The following is an 11,696-nucleotide window of genomic DNA, read 5'->3' on the forward strand; positions in this document are numbered from 1 at the left end:
CCATAGGCCTGGACACTTAAATGCCATGCAGTGGATCAGTGTATGGCATCAACAGGCGCATTAATGGCGCAGCGTCCAAGATGGCCTCCAAGGTATCTCCTCTCTGGTCCTGCAGCGCTCAAAGCTTCGATCACATTTTTTTAGTAAGCTTTATGCACGAGACGCAGGAAGTTACACATTGGGAGTTTTGTTTCCAAGAACTAAGACCTACGTTTGAACAACAGCTGAATAAAAACGCTTGATTCATTTAAAAACGTGCTTCATGGAAATGCAAAAAAAGAGGTCGTGAATGTGTGAACCAAAGAGTTCTCCGCCCCTCGCTGCCCTATCAAGATCCCCAGATCAGGATACCCTCTGCTACCTGTGGTCACTTATCTCCTTCTCTGGTGTATTTTTTTTAATCGTTGGTTATTATCAAATTCCATGAAACGTGGAAAACTGGGCGGAGAAGTCTGCGAGTTCGGCGCCACGTTCAAGAAGAAACGACCCCCATAGTTTCTGGAACACCAGCTGCTCCTTCTTTAGATTATAAAGAGCAGCAAGATGGGATTTCTTCTCCGCGCGTTCATGTATTTATGCAAACATCTGGACAAAGAGTGGACTTTCAAACAGCACAAATGAAGCAGCGGGTGGATTTTGCCCAGTGATTGACTTGCAAGGCGGACGCAGGCAAACGGCCAGAGCGCGGGGAAGGGGTTGGGATGGAAAGGGGAGTCGGAGAAGAGCGGGGGGAGCTAGCAGACCTTTCGTACTCGCACCACCTCCGCCTTGGCTTTGTCCTGAGGAGAGCGCTGCCGCCGCCACAGAAAGCAAACAGTTATCCATCACATCCCGGCCTCACGCAAGGAGCATCTAGAAATGCGGCGTTCAGTCTGATTGTAACGCACTGCGGCGCGGCTAACGCTTGTTTACCCGCTGAGGACTAGCGCGCCGAGACCATGCGCGAAGCTTAAAGCTCCGTCTCTGGGCTTTGGCTTTTCCGTGGGATCATGCTTTCAGGCGGAGGGAGGAGGAGGGTAAAACAAACCTGGCTCTTTTTCTCTCGTTCCCCGTTGGCGGCGTTCACGGAAGGGGAGCGTCGTCTCTCTCGCCTCGACAGAGTCTGGCAGCACAGACATCTCACAGGTCAGGATCAGCGCCGCGCACCAGTCTCGGCTAGCAACGGCTCGGCTAGCGTCCTTCCGGATTTCCCGCCTGCGTGCTACCGTTTTGTAACTCCGCTAACTCTGTCTGCTGCGTGGAACGGCTTCGGCAGATCCTCCATTTGCCGTTTGCGTCAACTTTTAGTTCCTCCGCCGCTTCCCGTGTGCTCCTGCAGCGCCGTTTAATCACGTGACCGAATTCGGAACTCAATCGGAAACGCTGTGTATCCGTTCTGTAAGTGTTTTTAAATGAATAAGAAAAAAGTACTTTATACGTAACAAATTATGTCTAAAAAAATAAAGTGAAGCGCGTTTACGTTGAAGATTGGAAGATGGTTGGAGGGGGTTTTCTCTATCATTAGCTTAGCTTACTTGCTGCACACCTAATGCTACAATGTGTTGCTAAATGTTACTTTGCTACACTTTATGTCTAAACTCCACTTACGGACGGCGTGAAGCCACTCCTCTTTCTAAAACCATCAAACCGGCCCCGACCGGCTTCGAACGACTCTTCCGACGCCTCGTCCATTGGCAAATCCCCGTATCTCACCGACAACAACTTCTCCATCTCGTAAACACCTCGCTGGTGTCTCTCCGTGATTGTCTCTGGGCTAGCTAGCTAGCAAGCGGCGGCGCGTCCCACTGTCTTTTAACACCAGTTCACAGATAGCAGTAGCCATGTCGGCGTCGAACGCTCGTTCGCCCACTGCTAGCGCTGGGAAGTCGAAGCGCCCGGACCAACAATTCACGTGATTTTATATGTTAGCATCACGGGGAGTTTAGCGCGGGTGAATCCTCTACCTTGATCTCCGGAGTGGCCTCGGGTTTGGGGCCGTGGCTCTTGGAGGCCTCGGCCGGACGAGCCTCCAGCTTCAGCTCCGCCTTCCTGTCCGCCGAGCGGCGGCACCTCGGGGTGGAGCTGTCGCGGCGGTAGGAGCGATGGAGCGAGTGCAGCAGCGGCGAGGGCGTGGCTTCCCCCGGCGACACCGGCGACATGATGGGGGCGCTGACCGGACGGGTCGACCTGTTGTCCGGAGTGGACGCCATCGCTGCAAGGAGGCGCAGAGGAGACGCCGTTACCTTCTGGTTTTCGACCGTCTTCCAAGTGCATTTCTGCGCCGGATGGTAGAAGAGCGCGACTCCCCCAACGTTTGCAGAGGAGCACTACCTTCAGCCTGGACTTGAGGAACTACGTGATGTCTGAAGGTCCTCAAAGGCTTCATACTCACCCCCATCCATGCTGCGGGAGTTCCTCTTGCTGGAGGAGCGCTGGAAGAGCGGCGCCGGCCGGTCGATCAGGGAGGACGCCTGCCGGGTCTGAGCCTGAGTGCGGCCGCTGTAGCGGAACTTGGAGCCCAGAGCCAAGAACTTCCTGGGGGTGGTGACCATTTCGGTGGAGGTCAACCTGCAAGTGGGGGAGATGATTCAGCTTAGATGTCGGGGCTTCTTCATGAGAGTGAGGAGAAGATCGGGAAGGAGTCCAGCGCAGGAACGAAACATAGCCGACGTGCCGGAGATACAAGTCAGACCGAGATGGTTTGGACGTGGACAGAGGAGGGATGGTGAAGATCTGGGTAGAAGGATGCAGAGGTCCAGATGGAAGAGGGTCAGATAGAAGCCCCTGAAGATACCAACCCATTCTGAGTTACCTGAAGAAGGTGTGATGCTCCACACACACTTTCCACAGCTTCTTGCTTGCCTTGTAATTGGGCAGCTTGAAGCCGATGGCGCTCTCGTACTGCTCCACCTGCCGGGACACGGAAGCGCCAACGCTGGATCAACGGTAAAGAAGATTGGCGCCGGCGAAGGCGTCCGGGGCGTTCCTCACCTCAGACGGGCGGATCTTGATGAAGAAGCTGCTGCGCTTGTAGGAGACCTTGAGGACTTTGGGCCAGGGGAAGCGGTTGATCCTGAGTTTGTCCTTGTAGACCATCAGGCCACTGGAGCAGACGCCCAGCATGATGTCCACTCCGTCCAGATCCTGACACAAACACGTTTGCGTGAAGGTCAAACCAAAGATTGAGACGGTCTTGTAGTTCCCACTCCCAGCCACACGAGGACAGCACACTCCTATTTTATTTTAATTAAAAAACCCAGCGGATTCGATTTAAATCCCCTAAGATGATGCAAACGGAATGACCTGGATTCATGAGAAAAATAAGCCCGGCGCCTCCCCGCCTGCCCCGCCTGGACGGACGGCGGAAACCAACGGGCCACGTGAGGCGCTGCCTCATGCCGCCTCTGTTTGAGCCGCTTGTTTATCTGGATGCGGCACGAGCGGGCCATGACCGGCGCTCACCTTGGCCTGGTGGAGGTCCACCCCGTACATGGAGAGCTTCTTGGCATTTTCCAGGAACATCATGTCGGCCTGCGCCGGACTCATCGACCTGCCGGGACGTTAAACAGGCTCTCACAGACGAGGGAACTCAGGTACCTTCTTCTTGAGGCGACTGGACTTGTATTTCTTCACTTGAAGATACATCAGCCCTCATCCCAGAAGCCTGGGGGTCCTTGGGTGCGCTCAGCTCAGGGCTGAAACGTCTTCAAGTGAAGAAATTCAAGTCCAGCTGCCACGAGTAGAAGATTTCGGGAAGAATTGACCATGACCTGGATGACTGAGAACTTCACCCAGATTCACTCATTCGTTCATTTGGATCACAGGGTCAAATGTAGAGTCACGCAAGCATTCGCCCCCTCAGTCGTCCTGACCTGTATGTTCGATGGAGCTCCATCATCTTGTCCTCCAGCTCCTTGGTCTGACCGTTCACCATCTTCATGTCCTTGGCGTATTCAGCGCCGTGCACCTCGGGGTCGTATTCCCCGAGCTCGGACTGCAGGGCGTAGGAGCCCAGCAGGGCCAAAGTGACGAAGGAACACGGGAGGCGGCCCTGCAGGATGTCTTTCCTCAGCTGCAGACACAGGTAGTACCTGTAGCAACACCAGCAACATATGAAGGATGCTGAAGATAGGAACAAAATGATCTCCTTCCTCCCCAGAGGTCTCCATCATCTGCCACCGTCTAACCCTCTTCTCTGCAGCTTCATGGTCTCTTCTCCTCCAGCCATAAAGCGCCACTCTGGTCGTCATCTAGACCTCCTTCCAAGCTCATTATCCTTCTATCCAGATCTTCTCCTTCCCTCCTCTGTCCATGTCCAAACCAATCTGACCTTCTCTCCAAAACATCTAACATGTGCTGTCCCTCCAATGGACTCCTTCCTGATCACTCCCGAAGAGCAACCTCCTCATCTTCATCTCTGCAACCTCCAGCTCTACCTCCTGTCTTCTCCTCAGTGTCTCCAAACCAGACACCATGGCTGCTCTCACCTCCGTCTCCTCCCCCTTTACTTTCATACCTCCTCCTCTCCAGATGACCCTCCACCTGCTCCCTGCTCCACTTGTGGCACCACCTTGTATGCTTTTTCTAGATCCACAAGGACACAGGGCAGCTCCTTCTGACCATCTCTGTTCTTCTCTACCGACCTTCTTAAAGCAAATACTGCATCTGCAGTACTTTTTCTCGGCATGAAACCATGTGCTGCTCACCAATGCTCGCCTCTGTCCTCTCTTTAGCTTTCTGTACTGACTACTATCCATTCCTTCCTTCTTCTTTCCCTGTGGCCTTTTCCCTCTAGGGGTCGCCACAGGAAATCGATCTTGTCCATCTAACCCTGCGTCATGGTCCATGGAGATTCCTTTCTGACCACTAATCTTCATTCCTCTCCTATGCAGGAGCCTCATCTAGTGGACGTCCATCTGACTGAAGGTGATCAATGGGCCCCGTTAGCGTCCATGTCATGAGCCGGGCTTCATTGGAAAAACCAAACGACAATTTGCCATCATCTCGACGCCTGCTTGTCACCTGGTGATGTCCTCGGACAGCTGGGCTGGGTCCGGAGGGTAGAACTTCACGTTGAACGTGAAATTGTAGTCGGTACCTTTGGCGACAAGAGGGGAGAACGTTGAGAAATTACAGTTTCGAGTCGCGGGACACGAGAGGTAGCCGGAGGCGCGACGTAAAGAGCCTGGCTGACCTGGAACCTGCCTGCGGATCTCCTTGGTGAGGTCCATCCAGGTCTGGGCGGGGAGAACAAGTTTTCACAAGGTCACACTTTTTGAGGACGAAGGAGCAACCTGGAAGGGAATCCATCTCACCTTGGTGGTGGGCGTCTCCCAGATGATCAAGCCGTAGTAGTCCCTCTCCAGGAGGTTGAGGTGGTCGCACACTTTCACGAACAGCTCCTGGCCTTTGACGTGTTTCTGCCGGGCGAGGAAGAGGAAGGAGGTTAAAGCGACGACCTGAGGCGGAGCGAGGAGGAGGAGGAAGAGAAGAAGAAGCCGAGGAGGTTCTTACGTCCAGCTCGCACTCGTACAGAGCGTCGTCCAGCAGGGCCACCTGGATCTGCATGGTCTTCGGTCGCCGAGGAGCCCGAGGGGCTTTAGCCTCCTCCTCGCTCACCTTCTCCTCCTTCTCCCCTTTGCTACCGTCCTCGGAGGCGCCCTCCTTCTCCTTCTCCTCCTCCGTCTTCTCTTTCTTGGTCTCCTCCTCCTTCTCCGCCGCCTCCTCGGCGTTCTCCTTGTCGCCCTCCAGGTCCTTTTCCTCCTTCACCTCTCCTTCCGGCTCTTTCTTCTCCACCTGGACGGCCTGAGAGAAGACTCCCGTTACGGATCGGACGGACCTTCTGGGGAAGAAGCGCATCCGGGATACCCGTCCCCCCCCCTACCTGAGCCTCGGCGCTGCTGACGGAGTGCTGGTCCAGCGCCGCCTCCCCTTCCGTCCTCAGCTCGGGCTCGGGGTCGGCGATGGGCGCCTTGGCCTCCTCCTCTTCGTCCTTCTCGTCCTTCTCCCCGGCTTCGCTCTCGCACTGCGAGCGCCTCTTGAGGAACGAGGAGAAAAGTCGCGAGAGCCCGCGGCCGGCCGAGTTGCGGTTACGTGGCCGGAGGTTCTCCTCTTCCGGCGACGGCGGCCCGGCGTCCTGACCGACCTCCTCCTGCTGCCTCGGCTTCTTCTGGTGACTCTCTGCCTCGTCTGTTGTCATGGCGACAGCTGGCGGGGAGGAGGAGAGCGCTCAGTTTCGCTCGTTCGCATGCACGTGGCGTTTAACATCCGCTAAAGGAAACATCTTCTGGTGCGCGCAGCCTTTAGCCTGAGCCCGGCGCTTATGTAAACCCAAAAGGGGGCGGAGTTTAACAGATTAACACCAGAAACCTTGCAGTTTAGCGTCACTCGGCGGGAAACGAAATCCCATTGCGCAACCGGACTCGCCGCTCCCCGGCGCCATGGCGACAGGCGTGATGTAATCTACCTTATATCATCTGCCCGGGCGCGTAACGTGCCATTCACCGTCTCAACCGCTGCACTGCGATCATGCTAATAACATGTGCTAATACTTAGGTTTTACATGCGCTGCTGTCTTGTAGGGTTTTATGGTGTATATACTCGTATGCTAGCATAGCTACTGTTAGCGCTGACAGGAGAAGCTCAGTTTAATGACAATAAACGGCGTTTTTTTCTATGTAATCCGTTGTCCCTGTTGTGTCCTGGTAACCCGGTGACCCCTTCCCTTCCACAGCGGCCGATGCGTGTTATTAAACACGCCATCGCCGCGGAAACAATATCAGAAGTAAACATTTCCTTTCACGGCGAGCACATCGCATGGCTATCCCGCAAACCCATGAGCCAATCGGCGACATTGAAGCTGTTGCACGGCGGGGCTGCTCATGTGGATCTGCATGTTATTTCACAAATATAAGCCTTTATTATGGAGAAATAAGGGTCTGGTAATACATGTGTTGTGTGTGTGTGTGTGTGTGTGTGAGATGTCGTCATTCCTGATGTTTGGATGCAAACGTCCAACAGTGGTGTGCGGTGAGGTTTGTGGCCGGCGACGCACTGACTCCTTTTGGAATATTTAAAATTGTAAGAACTCAAAAGAGTTTCTTGTTCACTTTTTTGTAAAATCGAAAACGATATGTGGTCTTTTCTTTATTTCTGGATGAAGTCCACGCTCTGGTGCCCCTCCTTGTTTCCTTTAACTGATCTAATTTATTTTATCCTAGATTGCTTTTAGAGGGACAGCAATCACGAGCACCTGCCAACTCACATACGCCCCCTTCAGGTGAGGCACGGGATTGCCTGCCTCGCCTCATCTCTTCGCTCTACGGTTTATTTTCCAATCAGCGAGAATAATTATATCATACACTTATGCTAAAGACATTACACGGTGGTGGAGTATATAATAACATAATCATTCTTTCTACAAACATTCTTTAGCCGACGTACTGAGAAACAGAAATGAGCAGCCCAGTTTGTGAGGGACAGCTTGTGCAGAGGTGAATGAATTCAGCGATTTGTACTTGAGAACATTGAAAACATGATTGGAATTAAACATAAAAGACATTTTTAAATCAGATCAGTGGTAAATGTTAGTATTTATCTTACGTTATCACATTTTGTTTTGTTTTTTCATAATGACTGGTGAGGCAGAGCCTCACCTGCCTCCCCTGACTGCATGTGACTGACATCCAGTACACAATACAATTTCTCTTTTGCAGTTTGTTTGCCCTACACACACACACACACACACACACACACACAAACACACACACACACACTTTTTGAACAATAAACGATTAGCATCCCTCCTCTACATCCAAGACAAAAGGTTCCTGGTTCACTAGTTCAATTCCAGCAGGAAACAAATGAATTAATGGATATAATTAAGCAAATAAAATATAAGTAAAACCCAAAATTAATAAAGACAATAAATTAAAAATAGACAAAAACATAAAGATAAAAGGTGTGTAAAAAAAAATAAAATAAAAAAAAAAAAAAATCGACCAAAAGTGGAAGTCTGACCAAGATGAATCAGAGGAAAATATCCAACTGAAAAAAAAATAAAGAAACTAATAAATAAATAAAATATGAATGGATGAATATAAAACTGGTAAAAAAAAAAAAAAAAATCAACAAATAAATGGCAGATAAAAAAAAATAAAGAACATATAAATCAGTACATTGATGAATACAAATAAGCAAGTAAAATACAAATAACCCCCAAATAAATAAATACAATAAAATCCATGGGCATTAACAAATAAAAAGCCCATTAATAAATAAACAATAATTAAAAAAACAAATGAATAAATGCACATAAATAAGCAAATAAAATATAAATAAACCCCAAAATAGACAGACAATAAATTAATAACAGACAATAAATGAAAAGGTAATTAAATAAATGGTGTGTCACTTCATTTTGCTAAAAGTAAACGTGCATGAGCTGCATCCATTCATTTGCGCGTTTTATGCATGCAATGAAACATCTAACGCTCAGGTTTTGGTGATAAACCCAGCTGCTAAGCTAACGCTAACGATAGCAAGACAAGGGAGAAGGTGGAGACGCGAGGAAGCAGAAGAAAGAGAGGAGGCCACAATGTTCTCGACAACGAGTCCAGGGTCGGACAGATCGGCCGCTGGACGCTCTTCTTCAGAATAATCCCATCACGATGTCACATGATGGAGAAGAACCGCAGGGATCGATGTTCACACACAAGGTGGTGAGGAAGATGAGAGGTCAGAGGTCACAGAGGTCACAGAGGTCAGATGAGGGACGGCCTGCTCATGTTCACACCAGATCTTCCTGCTCAACCATCGATCTCCACTTTCACCACCTCGTGACTCCCAGGACACACACACACATACACACACACACACACACACACACACACACACACACTGGGTAGACCGCTGAACGGACCTTCGGGAGAAGCTGGAGGTCCAGCCTGTTTGCACCTTATGTGGCAAAAGCATTCGTGAGTGTGTGTGTATATGTGTGTGTGTGTGTGTGTGTGTGTGTGTGTGTGTGTGTGTGTGTGTGTGTGTAAATAAATAAGTGAAGGTGGCTGATTCAGCGATGAGGACTTGTAAAATAAAATACAGTACAGTAAAATGAATTAATAAACTAATTTAAAAAAAGTTTAATATAACATAAAATAACTAAAATTACATTAAATTTAAACAATAAATAAATCAAATTAAATAAAAAAATATCTAAAAATTTAATTAAATTTAAACAATAAATAAAAAACTTAAAATAACTGATAATCTAGACATAAAATAACTAAAGATTTAATTTAATTTAAACAATAGATAAAACAAATAAAATAAAAAAAAACTAAAAAACAAAATTAAATTTAAACAGTAAATCAAATAAAATCTAAAATGACTGAAAATCTAAAAATAAAGTAAATAAAAATTAAAATAAATTAAATTCAAACAATAAATAAATAAAATTTAACAAAAAAATATAAAAAAAAAATTAAAATATCTGAAAATAAAAATGTATTTAATTTAAATAATAAATAAAATAACTAAAAAATAATAAAAAAGAATTAGAACAATAAAATAAAATTAAAAATAACTGAAAATAAATCACCTCAAAACACAATTTAATTTAAACAATAAACAAAATGACCAGAAAATAAATTTAGAAATTCAAAATAAATAAATAAAATAAAATTCCTTGTCTCGACCCTGAACTTTTGGAATCCAACCTCGCCGTATTTTCACGGCTCCCGATGCAACTGCCGGGATTCTGTCGAAATCACGGCCGCGTTCCAGACGGCGTTGGCGGATCCGGCAGCGACACGTCGCTGCTGCTGACGCTGCAAAGCAGCCGCGAAACACGGGAGAAAAAACAAAGGCTTCGGCTTCCATGAAAGACGGCGACCCCAGGAGGCAGCATCGGCCAGGTGGGTCTGCATTTTCTGGTGATGTTAACAAAAAGTACACACACACACACACACACACACACACACACACACACCTTCTCTCCACAGGACTTGGAAGCATCCGCTATCTGTGACGCCTCTTCAATGGTGATGGTTTGTTTTTCCCATATTTGGATGCAGCACTGGAAGGTTTAATAGACAAAGGGATGAAGGTCTGTATCCATCCATCCCTCCATCCATCCTCATCCCTCCATCCATCCATACATCCATCCCTCCTCTATTATCTATCCATCCATCATCCAATTATCCATCTGTCTTTCCAGCCATCCATCATCCATCCATCTTCATCTCTGCTAACATCAACTATCCATCCTTCCATCCCTCCTCTATCTATCTATCTATCTATCTATCTATCTATCTATCTATCTATCTATCTATCTATCTATCTATCTATCTATCTATCTATCTATCTATCTATCTATCCATCTATCGATGCATCCATCCATCCATCTCTCCTCCATCATCCATCACCTATCCGCCATCCATCCATCCATCCCTCCTCCATTATGTCTCCATCCATTATCCAACTATCCATCTGTCTTTCCGGCATCCGTCATCCATCCATCTTCATCTCTGCTAACATCAACAATCCATCCATCCATCCTATTATCCCTCCTCCATTATCCATCCATCCATCCATCCAACTAACCAACCAACCAACCAGGTAGCCATCCATCCATCCATCCATCCATCCATCCATCCATCCTCCATCATCTATACATCCATCTATACATCCTCCATCATCTAGCCATCCATCATCCAACTATCCATCTGTCTTTCCATCCATCCATCATCCTTCCTCCATCATCCATCCATCCGTCCATTCATCCTCCATCTAGAAGCTTCCATGGTCTTCTCCTCCCAGTGGGACCTCCATGGAGCACCTCCTCTGGATTTGAAGGTAACACGACCCGGGACTCCGAGGTGCCGATTCTCATCTCCTCAGCTTCAGGTCTTCTGGTGGACCTCTCCTGACGGAGATCATCGCTCAGATCAGGATCCTGACCTTCTGAACGAGCCTCCCGACACCGGAGGACCTCCTCCGCTGAGGTCGGACCGCGGCCACGGGCGGGCGTGACCCCGCCGGCGGGTCAAAGGTCAACCTCGGGAGTATTTTGCAAAATAAAAAAATAAAAAAATAAATCCAAATCAAATAAAAATATAAACAAATCTCCACTTTTCTTCTTCTGTGGTGGCCTCCGTCACAGCCATGAAAGTGAGCTTAAGGACCAAAAGCCGCTTTAAAATTAATCTGGCCCAGTGTGGGATTAGAGGCCGTTGTGTGCTGATGGATGCCCCCCCCCATCCCACACACACACACACACACACACACACACACACACACTCGGCCTGCACGGCGACGCTCTGCTGGCACGAGCTCTGAGAGAGAAAAATAAAAAATAAAAAAATAAAAATCGACCAAAAGTGGAAGTCTGACCCAGATGAATCAGAGGAAAATATCCGACTGAAAAAAAATGAAGAAACTAATAAATAAATAAAATATGAATGGATAAATATAAAACTGGAAAAAGAAAAAAAAAAAAAACGATCAACAAATAAATGGCAGATAAAAAAACAAATAAAAGGAAATATAAATCAGTACATTGATGAAAACAAATAAGCAAGTAAAATACAAATAACCCCCAAATAAGGACATAAAATAAAATACATGGGCATTAACAAAATAAATAGCCCATTAACAAATAGACAATAATTAGATAAACAAATTAATAAGTGAATATAAATAAGCAAATAAACTATATA

At 47.7% G+C, this 11,696-nt stretch overlaps 1 protein-coding gene across 2 annotated transcripts in view; it reads right to left on the bottom strand.

The window, feature by feature from the left end:
- Nucleotides 1-11,696, bottom strand: part of epb41a (erythrocyte membrane protein band 4.1a) — a 44,728-nt gene that overhangs the window by 30,296 nt on the left and 2,736 nt on the right. Inside the window, exons 1-14 of one of the 2 annotated variants that reach the window (XM_086177614.1) lie at nt 9,968-10,263; nt 5,864-6,186; nt 5,494-5,784; nt 5,295-5,399; nt 5,174-5,216; nt 5,002-5,077; nt 3,852-4,070; nt 3,442-3,529; nt 2,971-3,123; nt 2,792-2,889; nt 2,372-2,547; nt 1,944-2,191; nt 1,028-1,102; nt 744-791 (exon numbers count right to left, since the gene is read on the bottom strand). In XM_086177614.1, the coding sequence (XP_086033740.1) occupies nt 744-791; nt 1,028-1,102; nt 1,944-2,191; nt 2,372-2,547; nt 2,792-2,889; nt 2,971-3,123; nt 3,442-3,529; nt 3,852-4,070; nt 5,002-5,077; nt 5,174-5,216; nt 5,295-5,399; nt 5,494-5,784; nt 5,864-6,178 (1,935 nt within the window). In that variant the 5' untranslated portion in view covers nt 6,179-6,186; nt 9,968-10,263. Of the gene's footprint in view, nt 1-743; nt 792-1,027; nt 1,103-1,943; nt 2,192-2,371; nt 2,548-2,791; nt 2,890-2,970; nt 3,124-3,441; nt 3,530-3,851; nt 4,071-5,001; nt 5,078-5,173; nt 5,217-5,294; nt 5,400-5,493; nt 5,785-5,863; nt 6,187-9,967; nt 10,264-11,696 lie in introns of those variants that run through there. The other variant, XM_086177611.1, reaches the window with a different exon arrangement.

Source organism: Fistularia commersonii, chromosome 30 (genome assembly GCF_037954325.1).
Source record: "Fistularia commersonii isolate RoL2024-O1a breed Wild chromosome 30, RoL_Fcom_v1.0, whole genome shotgun sequence".
NCBI classification, from domain to species: domain Eukaryota; kingdom Metazoa; phylum Chordata; class Actinopteri; order Syngnathiformes; family Fistulariidae; genus Fistularia; species Fistularia commersonii.